The following is an 18,245-nucleotide window of genomic DNA, read 5'->3' on the forward strand; positions in this document are numbered from 1 at the left end:
AAAGTCTGACTTGAGTGGAAATTATATGACTGAGACCAAAGAAGTCTCTGTTCACAAATGTTCTCCTATGGTGCCGTCCTGTATCTATTCTGGTCTCTATCCTCATGCGGTTTTCGCCATAGAAGCCAGAATGGAACCGGCACTGAATTGTGAAAATGAGGTGTGAAAAGAGCCTAATAGATGCTCTTTGTAAGTGACAAAGAGATGAGGAACAACAGATGAGGAACAGACCCCCCTCCCTATAAGAAGTCAAAATTCCCTATCTAAACTAGATAACTACCTCTTCTGAAGACTCACTCGTTCTATATGCTGGTTTCTGGAAAACTGACGCCATACAAGCAGCCACAACTAGCTAGCCATCATACTCGCACAGCACAGAGCTGGCCTCGCTCTGTTTAAAATCCACTGGTCGGCTGGAAAGCTGATAGCAGGGACCCCACACTGTGATTCTCCACGGGAGCGCTGATTACATTGTATTCAGCTGCAATCCCAGAACAGAACAAAGGGGCTGTATGCAGATAACAGACTACCTGCATACAGCTCAGGGAGGCTCATTTGCATGCAAATGAAGCTAATAAGCTGCTAATGGGCATTAGTGACCATTAGCAGCTTATGCAGAATGATCGCTCAAACTGTCAATCATCCTATCTTTTGAACGAATTTTGAGCGATCATCTTTGCATGTAAATGGGGCTTAACCCTAGGAAGTTCCTACTACTTGTCTTATTCCGCATGGAGCGATGAAGAGGCACCACCCCGGGTGTGGAGGATGTGCCATCTGCGCTCGCCTGCTGTATGGTTCTACTATAATAACCGCTTTCATATCCTCGGTAACTCATAAGCTGTTTGTGGCTTTATGTTTTGTAGTTTGGTTATTTTTATTCTTTTGGTCCCGCTTCTGTATTCTCAGTCCTGACTTCTTGCATGAATGTTGTTTTCTATAAAATGTAATCTATATAATCTGTACTCCATGGGTTCTTTCACACGGGGCGACTGTCGGGCTCTTAATGGAGTTGTTGGAGTTAAGGAACCCCCTGTCATCGGATACATCATGTCTTAAAAATAACAAATCAGCAGCTACTTGCTTCTCCACGCTACCCCGCTGGTCTCCACCGCCAGCTCCGGTCTCCCTATGTCAGCCTGAGCCCGTCTATAAACCAACTGCAGCAGCCAATGACAGCGCTCTGTAATTATGGCTGTCATTGGCTGCTACAGTTGTTTACGTCCCTTAAACCTAAGACATTGGGGACCGGAGCTGGCGGCAGGGGGATGAGCGGTGAGAGCTGAGGAACCACTAATTGGTTGTCATCCTGCTGCCCACTTCCAGAGTAAACAGGCAGCCGCTCATAGATCAACAACTGCCTTTTTACACAGGCTGATTATCATCAGGTTTGTATGCCTGCGTAAAATGAGGCGCGACCAAATTATCGCCAGACGTAAAATCGTTGGCCGTGTTTACACTGATTATCGTTCAGTTTTCATGATCCAACGATTACTGGAATGATAATTGTTCTGTATAAAAGGGCCTTTTTATTTATCTTTTAGTAGATCTGATACCTTTTAATGGCTAACAAAAATACATGATCTTGTAGCGAGTTTTCCAACCTACTTGGGGTTCTTCCTCAGGCAAATGAAATGGATCAGAAGGTGTGTGTGTGTGTGTGTGTGTGTGTGTGTGTGTGTGTGTGTGTGTGTGTGTGTGTGTGTGTGTGTGTGTTGCAAATTATTTACTGTATGTGTGATATATAAAGATTTTATAAACACACTCCTACATATGAAAAGGCACAGACCTCCTGTGAGTAATTTGCACTTAAACCAATACCAGAACAGGATGAGCAATGGAGTAAATGCCTAATTAGCCCACTGGTAAGTAATGTGAAAGTTTTATGCTCTCTAAATTGGTGTTGGGGGGGTCACCAGGCCAGCGTGTTATCTCTGCTATAGATTTCTCATATTCTCCACTGATGCAAGAAGCCCCCTCCGAGGTTCATTCCGTTCTTGAGAATATCAAGGATGGTTATAAACTTATACTCCCAAATTCTTCTGTGACGTTGAGATTTGAAATGGCCTTTTAGTATAGTAGCTTTCATATGTTCTATGTTGTGTCCGTGACTAGAGAAGTGTTCGGCCACAGGTAATTCTGTCTTTCTCTGTTTAATCGTGTGGCGATGAGATCTCATCCTCGCTTTCAGTTTTTGTCCTGTTTCCCCAACATAAAGCCCCCCAACAGGACATTTACTGCAGTGGATCAGGTACACAACAAGAGACCTGGAACATGTGAATGTCCCCAGGAACTTATAGTCCTGCTGTGTGTTGGGGATTTGTATCCTGTCCACAGTCAGTATATGTGAGCAGCTCTTACAGCTCCTTACATTACAGGGATAAGTTCCTTTTTGTGTGTCAGTGGGCAATGCACTCCTGATTATAAAGTTCCTCATATTAGGAGGTTGCCTATAACGCAAAAGGGGAGGGTTCGGGAATATGGTGTCAGACGGTCATCCTTGTGCAGGGTATGGTGGAGTTTCTTTGTGGTTTTCCTTAGGTTGGAAAGCTCGCTGTAACATCATGTATTTTTGTTACCCATTAAAAGCTATCATATCTACAAGATGACTTGGTTTCTCTTGCTGAGAACAATCACATTTTGCTCTACTGGATAACACGGTACCAAACTTTTTTTTCCGTTTTACTGACATTATAACTATGGCGTAAAGTCTGCTCCTAGCATGTATACGCAACCGTGTTAACATGTACAATGTAATGAGCTTTTATAACAATTGTCTCACTTTGCTCTTGTTTCTGTGTAGGTTTCCAACCTTCTGCTTTCCTCTGTTGTCAGGACTAGGCTCTCTTTTGTGTGTAAGCACCTGTTCTTCTTTTTCTTTCTTACTACTCTCACCTCTTGGTCATCTTCTTGCTTCTCCTTGACCTGATCCATAACGCTAAACACTTAGATAGATCCATTGTATTTAGAAGTAGATGCAACTGCTATCTTGGGTGTTACATAGAATATTTCTGCTTCCCTCGCCATGTTGGTGTTTGCCAGGATTCTAAGGTTGACGTTGAGTGGTCTAGATACTTCCGCAATCTGCCGGACTCCCTGACTACGCTCCTGGTGCTTCTAACCACCGCTAACAACCCAGATGGTAAGTAGCAGGCATCTTATAACTAACTGTCATGTGATTGTCTTCTCTTTAAATGTCCATTAATGGCTTTCTAGTGTTTGGGATTGGCTTGGAATCCAGCTGAAAAGGACATTTGGGATGAGCCCTTTCTATTAGCTACTCAGAGCCAATCAATATTGCAGAGAACACTGCATGATGCTGATTGGCTGCTCACTGACAAGACACTCCCACAGAACTCCTCCCTATTCTCCTGTTCAGCATGATACTGTGTTCAGTATACAGCTCTCCAAACTTTGGTTCTGGGATCTGTATACATACATAGTAACATAGTATGTTAGGCTGAAGGGAGACAACATCCATCTAGTTCAGCCTGTTTCCACCTCCTCCTTGTTGATCCAAAGGAAGGCAAAATAAAACCCCAATGAGGCAGAAGCCAATTAGTCCTTTTGGGGGGGAAAATTACTTCCCGGCTCCATAATGGCAGTCAGAATAATCCCTGGATCAATGTTTGAGTTCCTACCTGACTACAAGATCCAGATCAACAACCCTGTTGGTTATTTAATGACTATATCCTGTAATATCCTTGCACTTTAGAAAGACATCTAGTCTCCTCTTAAACTCCTCTATGGATTTTACCATCACCACCTCCTCAGGCAGAGAGTTCCAAAGTCTCACTGCTCTTACAGTAGAGAACCCCCTTCTGTGTTGGTGATGAAACCTGCTTTCCTCTAGACGTAGTGGATGCCCTCTCGTTACCTTCGCAGTCCTGGGTATAAGCAGATCATGGGAGAGATCCTTGTATTGTCCCCTCATGTACTTATACATAGTTAGTTGGTCGCCCACTATATACATTTTGGTATCCCTGTAATCGTACTGACCCACAGAACAAAGTTAATTTGTTTTTAACTGCAAAGAAAAATAGATACTGCACGGTTTTCTTGCAATTTCACTCCACTTAAAGATTACATTTTGCGGTACATTTCATTGTACATTATATGGTACAATTAAGATACAACTCGTCCTGCATACAGTAAGCCCTCATGCAGTTTTGGCTCTTGGAAGGTGGGAATGAGAACCGAAAATAAAAACTGAAAAATCTCTGGTCTTGAAGGGGTTAATTACGGTACTCTTACTATAAAGCCCGTGACTTAGCGATGCTATATTGTAACGGACTGACCTGGAGCTTTGTACCCTTCCAGTGATGATTCCGGCGTACTCGCTTAACCGGGCGTACTGCCTCTTCTTCATCATCTTCTCAGTGATAGGTAAGTGCTCTATAGTAAAGCTTACTGTAAGTACCAGCCATTAACGTTACAATGTAATCACTTACATCATCTTTGTTCCATAGGAAGTCTGATATTGATGAACCTGCTGACGGCCATCATCTACAATCAGTTCCGCGGTTATTTAATGGTAATGGCGTGCTTTTTTGTTTTTTTTCTGCAGTGACGCAATCTGACATGTTGTACAGGAGTAGAGAAATATGGCGGCTTCCTTCCCAAAATAGTGCCACGTCTGTTCATATGTTGTGTAATATCGCAACTCTGTCTTAGGGCTCCTTCCCACGGATGGATTTCCGCCGCGTAATTCTTCTATTGAACCTAATAGCTCAGTGCTCACGGTGCAGAATTCCGCACCGTGAAATCACCCGTCCTCACCCGCGGCATGCTCTATTTGTCGCGGGCGTACACGCGGACGGCTTCCATTGCAGTCAATGGAAGCCGTCCGTCACGCTATCTTCCGCTGTAGCACAGCGGAAGATAGCGTGAAACCGCTTCTCCGCCTACCACCGCCAACTCATATGACGCGGCCGGCGCGTCACGCCGAAGCGTCATGCGGGAGCGAGGACGCCGGATCCGCAGGTAAGTTTGGGGTTCTCTAGGGGGCGCCATGACTGGCTCCACCCCGGAATTCCGCGGCGGAGCCAGTCACGGCCGTGTGCAGCCGGCCTTAGGCCTCATGCACACAGGTGGATTTTTGCTGCGGAATCCGGGTTCTGCAGCAATAACCCTCCGTAGCACGCTATGGAAAAATGATTCTTCACGCACACGAGCGGAAGCCAATGGAAAATCACAGCATGCTCCATTTTACTGCGGTTCCTGGACTAACGGCTTCCATTGAAGTCAATGGAAGCCGTCCGACCCTCGGCCCATCCACAATTTACATTGTGGACGGGCCGCGGATTCCGCAAGAAAATCAGGAGTTAAAAAAAAACCTACAAAATCTGTATTGTGCATGTCCGACGGTGAGCCGTGCGGACCATCCGCAGCACAGAGAAGCCGGAAGAAAAGTCCGCGCGCTGGCGAAGAAGATGACAGGTACAACAGGGTCACCTGCCGCAGTTATGGCCCGCCCGTGTGCATTCGGCCTTATTCACTTCAGTGAAGATGAGTCGCAGTACCAGAAACAGCCTGTTGACCGGTGTGGCGCTGTTTTGAGAAGAAAGTGTTCTTGTATTTCTAATCTTGTACAACCTCTGTAAAGATAATGGAAGCTACATATGGATAGCAGCCATATTTTAAATACATGAAAAACAATGAATGAAGCTGGTTATGTGTGTAGTTGTCCCCTAACGCACCTAGCTTATCTTAATTCACATTTAATTAGACTCTCTTGCATTGCTGTGTTTCATCATGGACACCATAAAATCAGCAGGCACCACGGCACTCGAAATAAATCATCCAGTGGGAGGCAAATTGTATGCAAAGCCACTTAATGTTGACCTGAACCCAAGGTCTCCCCGTGTGTCCTAACCAAAGAAGTTGTAGAGAGCGGCAGCATTGACGGTGGTCTCTCAATTAAAAGTAGAACATTTTACTCAATCCATAAAGGCAACGTTTCGGCCCGAACAAATGGCCTTCTTCAAGGAAAAGAAAGCTCGGGCCGGAATGTTGCTTTTTATGGAATTACTAAAATGTTCTACTTTTAGTTGAGAGACCACCTTCATTGCTGCCACTCTCTACAACGTCTTTGGTTTGGATCATCATTGACTTCTGCTACTAAAAGTGGCGGAGGCCCCCGACAGGCCTCATTAAAGTGAATGGTGTCTGTCGGGTGTGACAGTCTCATGACTTCTGTCTTGTTTGGTTGTTTCCTCCAGAAATCCGTACAGGCGTCCTTACTGAGAAGACGATTGGGAATTCGGGCAGCATTTGAAGTTCTTGCCTTCTACAGGGTCGTGGCGTCCCCGAGCCGCGAGGAGACGTTAGTATACGCCTTAAGAGGCATTTATGTACTTTTTTAGTATAATGTAACAATTAGTAATTGCATGGTCACACAATATAAGCTGCAAACCCTTATATCAGAGAGGGACCTGTACTGCATCAAGACCTAGAGCAACACCTAGAAAAAAGCTTTCTACCGGTCTGTACTGTAACCTTCCTTAAAGGGACCATATCGCCCAAACCTCTTTAGTATTAATTAAAACCAGATCGTGAAGCACTTTCCGTTTTTCTAATCTGTTTTATTTTCTGAGTTGCAGATTTTTTGTATACTGTGCTTTATACAGGACTGTGTGGGCGGCCATCTTTTCTGAGCTACATTTAACAGCATTAGGCCGGGCCCACACGACCGTATGGTAAAACGCTCCATAAAAATCGCAGTTGACTCATTGGCTCTATTCACCACGTATTATGCGCGCGTAAGACACAAATTACACTCATGTGAGCCCGGGCTTAAGGGTGGCTTCACGCGAGCGTGTGCTTGTGTGTACATAGATGTGTACATATGTGCGCACCCCTGTACGCGCAAAAATATGCGTGTATGCAGGTGTGTGCATTGCCTTCAACTGAGCCGCCGCTGCTGCTGGTGGCTCCATTGCAGGCAATGGTCTGATGGCACCCCTGAAGTGATTTTTCAGGGAAGAGCTTTAAGTATAAGCCCTTCCGTGAAAAACATCCCTTTTAAGGTTAAAATATATATAACTTGTCCGCCGCTGCTGTGTTCATGTGCTTTTACATGGGAACAAGCATCGCCAAGTGAATGGAGGGGGAGCAGACAGCGGATCGTTCCGGCCCACCCCCCTCAATTCACAGTAAACAGGCCGTCGTTCATAGATGAATACAGTGGGAGTGAAAGAAAAATGGCTCAAGGCCCAACGACTCCAAAAAATGGTGATGATGATAAGAAGAGGAAGACTTTATTATATGAGCAGTATAACCAGTATTGTTCTGCTTGTTATATATTCCCATCATCACCATTTTTTGGAGTCGTTGCGCCTTCAGCCGTTTTCTCTTACGCCCCCTGTGTACTTCTTGACCTGTCTTGTACAGGTACACGTCTGGCCGGTAGCACCTCCCACGTACACTTGTGCCACTATTCACAACGAACTATATACATCCGCCCACGGAGTAGCTCCACCACTTTCTTTTCACCCATTCATAGATGAATGGCTGCCTGTTTACACGGTCCAATCCAAACTGAAGGCTAACGAGAAGCGAATGAATTCTCGTTTGTCGTTCAGTCCGTGCATGCGTTTACACTGAGCGATAACTGTTCAGATTCCCGCTGGATGCGCAAATCTTAACGCTTTATCAGCCAGTGTTAAAGGGCCCCAAATGAGATGACGGCTGCAAAGCTTTCCCTACAGAACAGGAAGTGACAAACTAGTGTCAGGCTTTGTGGTCAGAGTGAAAAATGCCGGATTTCAGGATTTTTTTTTTTTTTTACTTTTTTGGTTTTTATACACAGATTGTGATTGAAAGAGGTCCCTACTTAAGACTTTCCCCTTCTACGACCTAGCGGGGAGACCTGCTCAGTAAAACTGTCTCATTCTGGCTGATTTTCTGCAGTCTTGGTATTACAGAACGGCCATATATGAGACTGGCTGCTCTATAACACTACACCTCCCATGATAAAATCAGCTGTTCGCTGGTGGTCCTCATAGTGAGGCCCTGGATGATCCCCAGGATTTGCTATCTTGGAGGGGTTGTGCATTTTGGCAGAACCCGTAGAGGCTGACATCATTTAGACCCGATTAATGCAGGACTGTTTAGCCGGTCATAGAATAGTGTATATTACTTACTAGGTCAACACCTAACCTGTTAAATCTGCGATATAAGGGTGAATTCGCGCTTTACGGATCCGTCGCGGGTCTTCGGTTTAGAAAATCCGCCAACGCTTACAGCACAATACATGTGGATGAGACGTAACCTCTGAGTCCTTCCCTCTCACAGGGCTTGTGTAGACTGCGAAACGTTCATTAAAGTCTTGGAGAAGGTCAAACTGGATGCCTACTGCAAGATGGCGATCATTGAGGTAGGGGCGGGCCGCCTAGGTTCTTGCATTCATTCTTGTACTTCTTGTCTTTCCCTTGGCTCATGTCAATGCAATCATGTATTCTAGCAAGCCAAACGCAGCGCCGGTGGCGTCCTCTCCGCTGAGCGCTTCCAGAAGATATTCGATGAGCTGGATAAGGATCCGGTCAGACAGGTATCGCTTTATTCCGCTTACTTTGCCTATTTCTTAAGTCCTCCACACGCCTTCCCAACTGTTGGGCGAGCAATCGTTGGTCTAACGGCTATTGTCTCACAATGGATTAACACATGGAGCCAAGTTTGCTGGTGCCCCAGAGGCCAAAGGATGGGTGATCTGGAATCTGGTTGTCATTCCAGTTCCCTCCATTAGTGTATATTCAGGAGTCTGGTATAGCTTCTCCCCAGCTGCAGTACCAGACGCAACCCATGAGCAAGAGCGGCGCTGTTTCTGGAAGAAGGCAGCCATGTTTTTCTAATTTCATACAAACTTTTAATTTGTTTGAGACCAGACAACTACTTTAACTCTATCAACCTTTGTTTTCCCAGCACCCACCCCGACCTGTGTACCAGTCCAGGTGCCTTCAAATTTTGCAAATCCTTGGCAGCCATCGATATTTTGACTACCTTGGGAATGTGGTTGCCCTGGCCAATCTCCTCTCTATCTGTGTAAGTAATTAATGCAGCTTTTCAATAGTATTTCACACATTTTATTGGGATTCTATTTAAAGGGTCTGTCTTTAGGATAGGCAATCAGTAGTTCATCAGCTGAATTTACCACTCGTGAGCGCCACAATACACAGGACTAGGGAACAGAAGCTGCAGCTCCGACCCTTGTGTAATGGCCAGCTACTGTAATTGTAAGCGCAGTGGTAGAGATGAGCGAGCATACTCGATGAGGCTAACTACTCGAGTGAGTAGTGCCTTATTCGAGTACCTCCCCGCTCGTCTCTAAAGATTCTGGGGCCGGCGGGGAGCGGCGGGGGAGAGCAGGGAGGAACGGAGGGGAGATCTCTCTCGCTCTCCCTCTTCTCCCCCCGCTCCCTCCTGCTCAGCGCCGCAACTTACCGGTCACCCGTGCCGGCACCCCAAACTTTAGAGACCAGCAGGCAGGTACTCTAATAAGGCACTACTCGCTCATCTCTACGCAGTGGTCATTGATTTTAATGATAGCTGCAACTGCTTCCGCTCTAACACCTTTGTATTGGTGAATCCCAGCCAATCCTCTATTGATGACCCGTTTTAAGACTGCTATCCGAATCCGTAGTCTTAATAAATTCCCCCAAATGTTTCAATATGACTTTTTTTAGCTGCTCTTTCAGAGTGAGATCTTCTATATCGTTTGTTGTATTCGCAGGTTGTGTTAATGATTGATGCTGAGAAATCCGGGAGCGATCGAGATGATTTTTCCTTGGGTGTGAGTATCTGTTTGCCGGATGCAGAGGCTGCTGGGAGTACAGGAATGATGCTTACATATTTCTGCCATTATCTGCAGGCCATAAACTGCTTCTTCATCCTGTACTATGTCCTGGAAATGGCTCTGAAGATGTTCTCCTTGGGGATTAAAAACTATGTCTCCTATACAAGCAACATTTTTGATGGAGTCCTCACACTGATTCTACTGGTAAGTTACTTCTAGATCTACACAGCAGGTATACATCAGGGAGCTGTAGTGCAGGAATATTGAATCCCTGCTGGCAGTCCGACCTCTTTGACTGGATTTAGTGACATTCACTGTTTGCTTTTGAAACCTCAAAAAGCAGTCCTGCAGACTAAAAAGTGCATTAATATTCATATTCATATTGTTGCCTTGTAGGTTTTGCAGATTTGTACCTTTGCAATATACAGCTTCCCGCGTCCCGACTGGTACGTATCAACTCTTAGATCTATTCACTTGCTAATATGAAGATGCTTGCTGTACGTGCAGCCACATATAGCAGCTGAGGCTCCTTTGTGGTCAAAGTGCACATGCGATGCGTTCGAGAATCACATTGAAGCTTTTTTATTTTTTTTATTTATTTTTTTTTATACACTGTAAATCTGTATAGTTTTCAGGTTTACTCCAAAAATTGGCCCTAGCTACACTAGATGGGGGGGGGGGGGGGGGGGGGAAAGCAATACTCACCTAGCAGGTGCTGTCCGGGTCCCGGCCGCTGATCTCTGGCACTGCTCCGGACTTCCCCTGCACTGACAGATCATCTATTGCTGTAAGCGAGGTTTGAGAACCCCACCTCCAGCAATAGATGGCTAAGATTGGTTCTCGGCACTGGCTTAATGCACCAATCACAGCCATTCATTGACTGGCTCAGCCAATCAGAGCCGGCGAGCTCTGTGAGAGCTGTGTGGGCCCCGGCTTTAGGCTGTATTCACATGGGGCTGTTCAGTTGTTCTTAAAAATTTGGTGAAAATTTGCAGCAATTGCTGTACAGGCCCCGGGGACGGGATTTCCAAAAATCTCCTCTATGTGATGCAGAAAACTTCTGCGCAAAATCCACAACATGTTTGGTAATAAAATGTTTGAAACCCCCAACAAATCTTCTACAAAATAGACACCATTTACATGCAGATTTTGCTGCGGAAAGCCTGAAGCGAACACGGAGTGTGTGAAGGCGGCCTTAGAAGTTCTCTGAAAGCTCGATCATATCCAATAAGTGAGTCTTCGGGTAATAGCAGTTCAAGGAGCGAGCTCACCTCTGTATTGGAGAACCCCCGTAGAACTAATAGAGGGCGAGGGTGATGTTCTGGATGACAGTACGCACCAATATCATATTCTTTAAACTTATGCTCTGGAATTAATCCAGTCGCCTACAGGATCCGTCAGGATGGACCGGTGTCACTGGGTTCAGCTAATGGGGAGAGGTGAGGAGGGCAGCTAACGTACCAGTAAACGTGTGGTTTGTTGCAGGAAGCCGGACATGCAGGGGCTGCTCTCTCTCTGGGAAATGGTCCGTCTTGTCAACATGTTTATAGTCTTCCGATTTCTGAGAATCATCCCAAATATAAAGGTGAGTGCGACCGTCAGGTGGAAGAGCAAACTAAAAAACCCAGTTTCAGTTTTGTATAAAGGTTATGTCGCATTAACGCCTTAATGACACAAGACGTACCGTTACATCCTGGGGGTTTATATGGATCCTGCTCCATACATGGTGAGTGTCGGCTGTTTCTGCCAGCTGACACCCGCCAGCAACAGCCGTGATGCCAGTTCACACTGATGGCGGTTATTAACAATAAGTGGCATTGTGTGGTTAAAAAAAAAAAAATGTAAACATGAGTTTAAAAATGTTGTTATTTATTATTAAAAGAGATTTAAAAGTTTGAAATAAAACTTTTCCTATATTTATTTATAATAGCAAAATCAAAATGAGAAACCCCCCCCCCCCCCCAAACACATTTAGTATTGCTGCGCCCATATGGGCCATCTATCAAAGGAACACATGATTTCTCCTGCATACTGAGCACAGCCCAGAAGAAGATACGGCAGAACCGACCTTAAAAAAAAAAAAAAAAAAAAAAGTTACCCAGTCTACAAGAAAAGATTTACTAAAGCGTGATCAAAAAGGCGTATGCACTCCAAAGATTATTTTTAGGTTTTAAATGATGACGCAGAGTTAGTGAGTTCAGATCCTTCCATTTGGATAGTCGGTGCAGTGTAGTTTCTCCATCGGCTGCCTGATACCATCTGTCGGGCGGCTACATCGATGCCGAGCTGGTTACTTTCATTTCACAGTGTGTCCTGCTGTGAGAGGAGATAGGGAATTTCTCATGCAATATTGAGGATTTTTCTCTAATGGGGGATATACCTGAATATGGGGGATGAATCAGCAGCGCACAGAAACTCTCCTAATTAACGGGAGTTAACCCCTTATGCGCTGATTTGCATTTAAACTGGAAAAGGCATAATTTTGAATACCCATCAATTTTGTATCATAACTGGGTAATTGGGCCAGGAATATATATCACCCAGGAACCCACTTATTCAAAATTTACCCTTTCCTCTCCATTCAGGGGCAATATCTACCTCCTGGGTTAAAACAAATCTAATTTGAATTCAAACTCTGGAAACAGGCAATATTCATCTCCATTGCTGCTGTTTTTCCTGTTTGAATTCTAAAAAGGGACTGCTTAAGCCTTTAGATACTAAGTATCACAGAGGATATATTACACAATCTAACACCCCCTCTCCTCACTATCTCCCCAATTGGGAGACGTACATTCCTCTGTCCTGATGGGTCACTGTTAGAGATGAGCGAGCGTACTCGGAAAAGCACTACTCGCTCGAGTAATTTGCTTTATCCGAGTATCGCTGTGCTCGTCCCTGAAGATTCGGGTGCCGCTGCGGCTGACAGGTGAGTCACAGCGGGGAGCAGGGGAGAGCAGGCGGGAGAGAGGGAGAGAAAGATCTTACCTCCGTTCCTCCCCGCTCTCCCCTGCAGCTCCCCGCTCCGTGCCGGCACCCGAATCTCCAGGGACGAGCACAGCGATACTCGGATAAAGCCAATTACTCGAGCGAGTAGTGCTTTTCCGAGTACGCTCGCTCATCTCTATTCACTGTATGTTTAAGTAACCAAGAACACAATACATGTGATCTCACTCTATGTTCCAGGGACAGGGGACTCTGACTAGACCACTGAGGGCAAAACCTCAGTATAAAACACTGCAAAACACCTGACTATCTATAGAAAGAGTCCTGATAAAAAAAAGGCACTGCCTTACCCATCTCTACAACCCTGACTGAGTCAATGGTGGCAATCATCCCACATATATTATCAATATCTCATAAGTGACTGAACTGCCCGTTACCCATTGAATAGCAGGGATATATAAGAGACGGTATATACAACTGAGACGCCAGGGAATAAAACATCTCTTTTTTTTTTTTTTTTTCATCCTAAAGATATATTCCCGAGGGCCCTCCGAATTTTCTATATATGTTTTTGTTCTGTATAGATTTTTAACAAAAAATTAATAAAGTTAGTTAATTTTAACTGATTCTTCGTCAGTGAATCTCTCTGAAAATACTTGAAGAATCACTGCCCTGGTAACTATGCTGGTACAGTAAAAAAAACTATATGAATGCAAGACTCCCTCCCCTACAAGAAAAGAGAAAAAGAAGCAGAATTTTTTTTTTTCCTTTCTTTTCTACCCGTTTGACTTCACTTAGAAATGTTTGCAGTACCTTAAAGGGGTTGTCCCGCGGCAGCAAGTGGGGTTATACACTTCTGTATGGCCATATTAATGCACTTTGTAATATACATCGTGCATTAAATATGAGCCATACAGAAGTTATTCACTTACCTGCTCCGTTGCTGGCGTCCTCGTCTCCATGGTGCCGTCTAATTTCAGCGTCTAATCTCCCGATTAGACGCGCTTGCGCAGTCCGGTCTTCTCCCTTCTGAATGGGGCCGCTCGTGCCGGAGAGCTGGTCCTCGTAGCTCCGCCCTGTCACGTGTGCCGATTCCAGCCAATCAGGAGGAATCCCCATAGACTGCTAAAATGAATAGACGGAGGCACTCATCCCAGCACTGCGCTCATTTAGTGCTTTCTGTCCCTGCTGGTAATGGTGTATGGGCGCCTGAGAAGGTCTATGCAGTCCGTAACCACCTGCAGTAATAGCCAAATGAGCACACAGCTCAGCTGAACCCTTCTGCCCGTTTGTTTCAGCAAGCACTTGACGTCTCAGCACCCAGACCCCCCCCCCCCCTTCCCCAGCGATCAAAACTTCTGCCATGTCAGAAGTTTTTAAAAAGTTGGTACTTTTTTTTAACCCTTTCTAGGTCACAATCAAACCTCATAACTATTTAAATAGGGTGAACACTGTGGGAACAGCCTGGAAGCAGATACGTGGGTGACACATTGTCCTACACAGCATGATGCAGAATGGTCACATGACCTAGTCTGATAAATCACGTTCCTGTACATACAGCACTGAGAGGCATTGGACGCACCTGTGACTGTAGAGCATTGACAGTGTTTGCATGGCCTACTAGATATATAGAGCAGCTTCACTGATAAATGGTCTAACAAACCCTATACAGCTAAAGTAACCTCTCTCCCTTCCTTGTAGGTGATGGCGCTCGTGGCGGGTACTGTGCTGGATCTAGTAAAGAATTTACGGGCCTTCGCTGGCATCCTGCTGGTAAAGTTTAATGAATAGGAGTCACAAATTGACTTTAGAGATGAAGAATACTTTCACATGTTTTTCCTGTAGTAATGACCTATCCCCTGCTTTTCTTCAGACATTCATAGTTGCAGAAATTCTGCCTGCCTGCAGCCACCACTAGGGGGAGCTCACTTTATACTGATTTTTATAATTGACTTCAATGGGAGCTGTATACTCTGAGCACCCTCTAGCATTGGCTGCCAGAATTGTATCCTCTAACTGTATAAGATAATGGGAACTCTGATCCTCTAGAAGGACATTGTATCGCTTTTTGTAGGGCTTAGTGCAGAAAATCCCTTTCTTTAGCACAGCACATGGCAATTTTAGTAGAGCTGATACTGTTGACATATACTCATGACATTCAGACAACAACGTATAGACCTTCATATACGTCCAATTTATTTAGCGGGAATTCCTATATTTTGGTCACGGATTACAGAGGACCTACCATATCATAAAGGCAGCGGTGGGGGGGGAGTAACTCTGCAGCTGCGGCCCCCTGACTGTATTGCCACTTTTATTTAGTATATCCTTGCACCCGTTCTCCTTTACGGGCTCTTCAATCAAGCCTGATATCCCCCATGGACAGTGAACCGTGGGGACTGCTCACTTGTCACATTCACAGCAGTGGGAACCGGATCTAAGTGGAGGCGAGGATGAACCAAAGAAAAGTGGCAACATAGTCTGCAGAGCTATGCAGCCAGCCTCACTGACTTTACATGAACCACCCTCTTTAAAGGGGTTTCTACTAGAATCCCAAGTCATTCCCTATCAGAATAGGCGGTAACGTGCTGATGGGTCAGGGTTTCACTGATCTTGAGAACGGGGGTCCCGTGTCCCCCACTGCCTATGGCTGCAGAGTTGCTAACCCTCACCCCTGCTGTGATATCGGAATGAATGGAGTGCTAGCCAAGCGTGCGCAGTTGACGCTTTACTTATTCCAATGGGGCTGCTGGATATACCCGAGCGCTTGCCGCTGAGCTGCTGGATATACCCGAGCGCTTGCCGCTGGGCTGCTGGATATACCCGAGCGCTTGCCGCTGGGCTGCTGGATATACCCGAGCGCTTGCCGCTGGGCTGCTGGATATACCCGAGCGCTTGCCGCTGGGCTGCTGGATATACCCGAGCGCTTGCCGCTGGGCTGCTGGATATACCCGAGCGCTTGCCGCTGGGCTGCTGGATATACCCGAGCGCTTGCCGCTGGGCTGCTGGATATACCCGAGCGCTTGCTGCTGGATATACCCGAGCGCTTGCCGCTGGGCTACTGGATATACCCGAGCGCTTGCCGCTGGGATATCTCCGGCAGTCCTGTCGAAAGTGAATGGAGCTGCTGCATTGCTTCGTTCAGTCTTTTCCTCACTAATGGGGGTGCGGTAGATCTGCAGTGAGGAAGATGGAAGACACGGGACCCCTGACCTCGGGATCAGCAGGGTTGCAGCAGTGAGACACCCAGCGAGGTATCCCCAGTATATCCCCTAGTGTATAGGGAATAATGTGATCCTGCCACAAACCCTTTAACGCATGTTGTAGATTATTAACGCCTGCCTTCCCTTTAGGTGGTCTACTATGTATTTGCTATTATCGGTATCGACCTGTTTAAAGGAGCCATTCCTAATCCTAGAAATACAAGGTAGGTGCGAGGAAGCCTTTACATCAGATTTTCATCATTGTGCATCACTGGTGTAAAGAGTATTTCCATCTTGGCATATCCTAGCAGTATGGCATCCAATGAAAACACTTAGGATCAGTCGGACACCCACCAGAGAATCAAGCGGCTGCAATGCCATGTCCAGGTTTTTTTCCCTGTGCAGCGATGGCTTCGGCTACTCTGTTCTGTAGGGAACCACTATGGGTCTTACTCACTGAATGGAGCCAGACGTAGCAGTTTCCGGTACAGCGGGTGGCCAGGGCATCACTGGGCAAGTAAAACGGTGAGGGGGATGCCCAACTGCAGCTCTCTTATTCTCCGGATGGGTCAGACCCTCACCAATTATAAAGTGATGGTATATGCCATCACTCCAAGGTGAGAATACCCCTTTGGGGTGTGTTCACAAGTATCTGATTTGCTGCGGATTTTGGTGCAGATCTGCATCTTTCAATTGAACTCAGATTGAGGAGTGAAATGTGCTGCAGGTCTGCACCAAAATTGGCAGCAAATCAGCATGTAGCTTTATGAGATCCCTAGAAGAACATCTTGATTAAAATGAGAACCATCAACTGTATACTCTTTCTAATAAAGCTGAATGGCAACCAATATGGCAGCTGCTGCGTCTCCCATTGTTGTCCTACTTCCATACATGACAAATCTGTAACAATACGAGAGAATTCACTGCATAATGAGACAGCATTGTCACTCTGGAGTCTAGGAAAGCTGAGTAGTAACCCTTCTGGGACGGCTTACTGTGGACTCCGTTGTCATGCCCATACATATGCCAACATCTTGTCAAACCATACACTTTAGAGCATGGGGCGGACCAGACTTGGTGAAATTGGTCTGTGTCATTGGAGTTAAATGGCTAGCCGGTTCTTGATCCACCTAAATCCTAGTTTCTCTGACACCCGGCAGTAGAGCGCCATCTCTGATCTAGTCCAGTTTATTGACGTATTACTGCGATGTCCATTAGCGATTGTTTTAATTTGATTCCGATAACCGATGGCATAAAATCCCTTCTGCATGTCTTACATTTCAGCTCCTCCGGCGAGGCGCCCGGTAATGAGACTCTATCGTGTGGGAGCTTTGAGCAGCTGGAGTATTGGCCCAACAACTTTGATGACTTTGCGGTGAGTTCGGCGTCTTCTCGGGTCGTTCCCCCCCCCCCCCCCCCCCCCCCAGCGGGTAATCCCTTGGGACTTACAGATTCTGTCTTTGTGTTGCAGGCGGCCCTGGTTACCTTATGGGATGTAATGGTGGTGAACAACTGGCAAGTGTTCCTGGACGCCTATTCTAGATACTCCAGTCCGTGAGTGATGTCCACCACATGTAGCAATGTCCTAGTGGGGGGTTTCGCTGTCTGCACAGGCTGCACTTTCATTACAGGGATTGTGCAGAACCCTGTCCAGTTCTCTTCCACCAACAGCAGCACTACCCCCGGGCATGGATTGTGTTTGCTCTATTGAAGTGAACGAGTCTAACGCCCCTTTTACATGGGATGAGAATGTCCTGATTCTCATTTGCCCAAAACAACACGCTGGTGATCAGCCACTCATTCACATCGGGCAGCCCGTTTAGACTTGTTGAGAACTGTGTAGTCTGTGGGCGCTTATCAGTCACATTCCTATGTGAAACCATTAACCCTTTGCAATCCAATTTTTGGATTCAGGGTTTCCTAGGGGACTTTCTCTTTCTGCCATTATACAATGGCGCCATCTGCTGGATAGAGCCAGTACTGCAGTATGTGACATGCCAGAGAGGACCCGACAACAGAGCGGCTGGCAATATACAGTAAGAATACCCTGCCGGACGTCTTCTGATATCGGAGCTGTACAGCCTTCAGTCAGAATGTTGGAAGACATCAGACAATGGATTGGAAAGGGTTAAAGACTAGGGCTTAAACAGCATGCTAAGCGCCCCAGCGGGCGCTGGCTTTTATGCCGGTTGAACTGGACAACCAACAGGATTCTTGTTCATTGTTCAGTCATTGGCTCGTGTTTAAACTGACCAGATATTGGTTTCATGTAAATGGGGCTTTAAGGTACCTCTACACCCGATAGC

General features: G+C 46.0%; 1 protein-coding gene across 1 annotated transcript in view; it reads left to right on the plus strand.

Annotated features, from left to right (window-relative positions):
• Window positions 1–18,245, plus strand: part of TPCN2 (two pore segment channel 2) — a 36,317-nt gene that overhangs the window by 10,953 nt on the left and 7,119 nt on the right. The window contains exons 8-22 of the mRNA XM_066583428.1: window positions 3,043–3,142; window positions 4,321–4,386; window positions 4,470–4,534; window positions 6,222–6,325; window positions 8,296–8,377; window positions 8,465–8,551; window positions 8,923–9,042; window positions 9,731–9,790; window positions 9,869–9,997; window positions 10,190–10,239; window positions 11,279–11,378; window positions 14,438–14,509; window positions 16,090–16,163; window positions 17,224–17,314; window positions 17,411–17,493. Of these exons, the coding sequence (XP_066439525.1) occupies window positions 3,043–3,142; window positions 4,321–4,386; window positions 4,470–4,534; window positions 6,222–6,325; window positions 8,296–8,377; window positions 8,465–8,551; window positions 8,923–9,042; window positions 9,731–9,790; window positions 9,869–9,997; window positions 10,190–10,239; window positions 11,279–11,378; window positions 14,438–14,509; window positions 16,090–16,163; window positions 17,224–17,314; window positions 17,411–17,493 (1,283 nt within the window). The remainder of the gene's footprint in view (window positions 1–3,042; window positions 3,143–4,320; window positions 4,387–4,469; window positions 4,535–6,221; window positions 6,326–8,295; window positions 8,378–8,464; window positions 8,552–8,922; window positions 9,043–9,730; window positions 9,791–9,868; window positions 9,998–10,189; window positions 10,240–11,278; window positions 11,379–14,437; window positions 14,510–16,089; window positions 16,164–17,223; window positions 17,315–17,410; window positions 17,494–18,245) is intronic.

The sequence above is a fragment of the Eleutherodactylus coqui genome, chromosome 11, assembly GCF_035609145.1.
Source record: "Eleutherodactylus coqui strain aEleCoq1 chromosome 11, aEleCoq1.hap1, whole genome shotgun sequence".
NCBI lineage: Eukaryota > Metazoa > Chordata > Amphibia > Anura > Eleutherodactylidae > Eleutherodactylus > Eleutherodactylus coqui.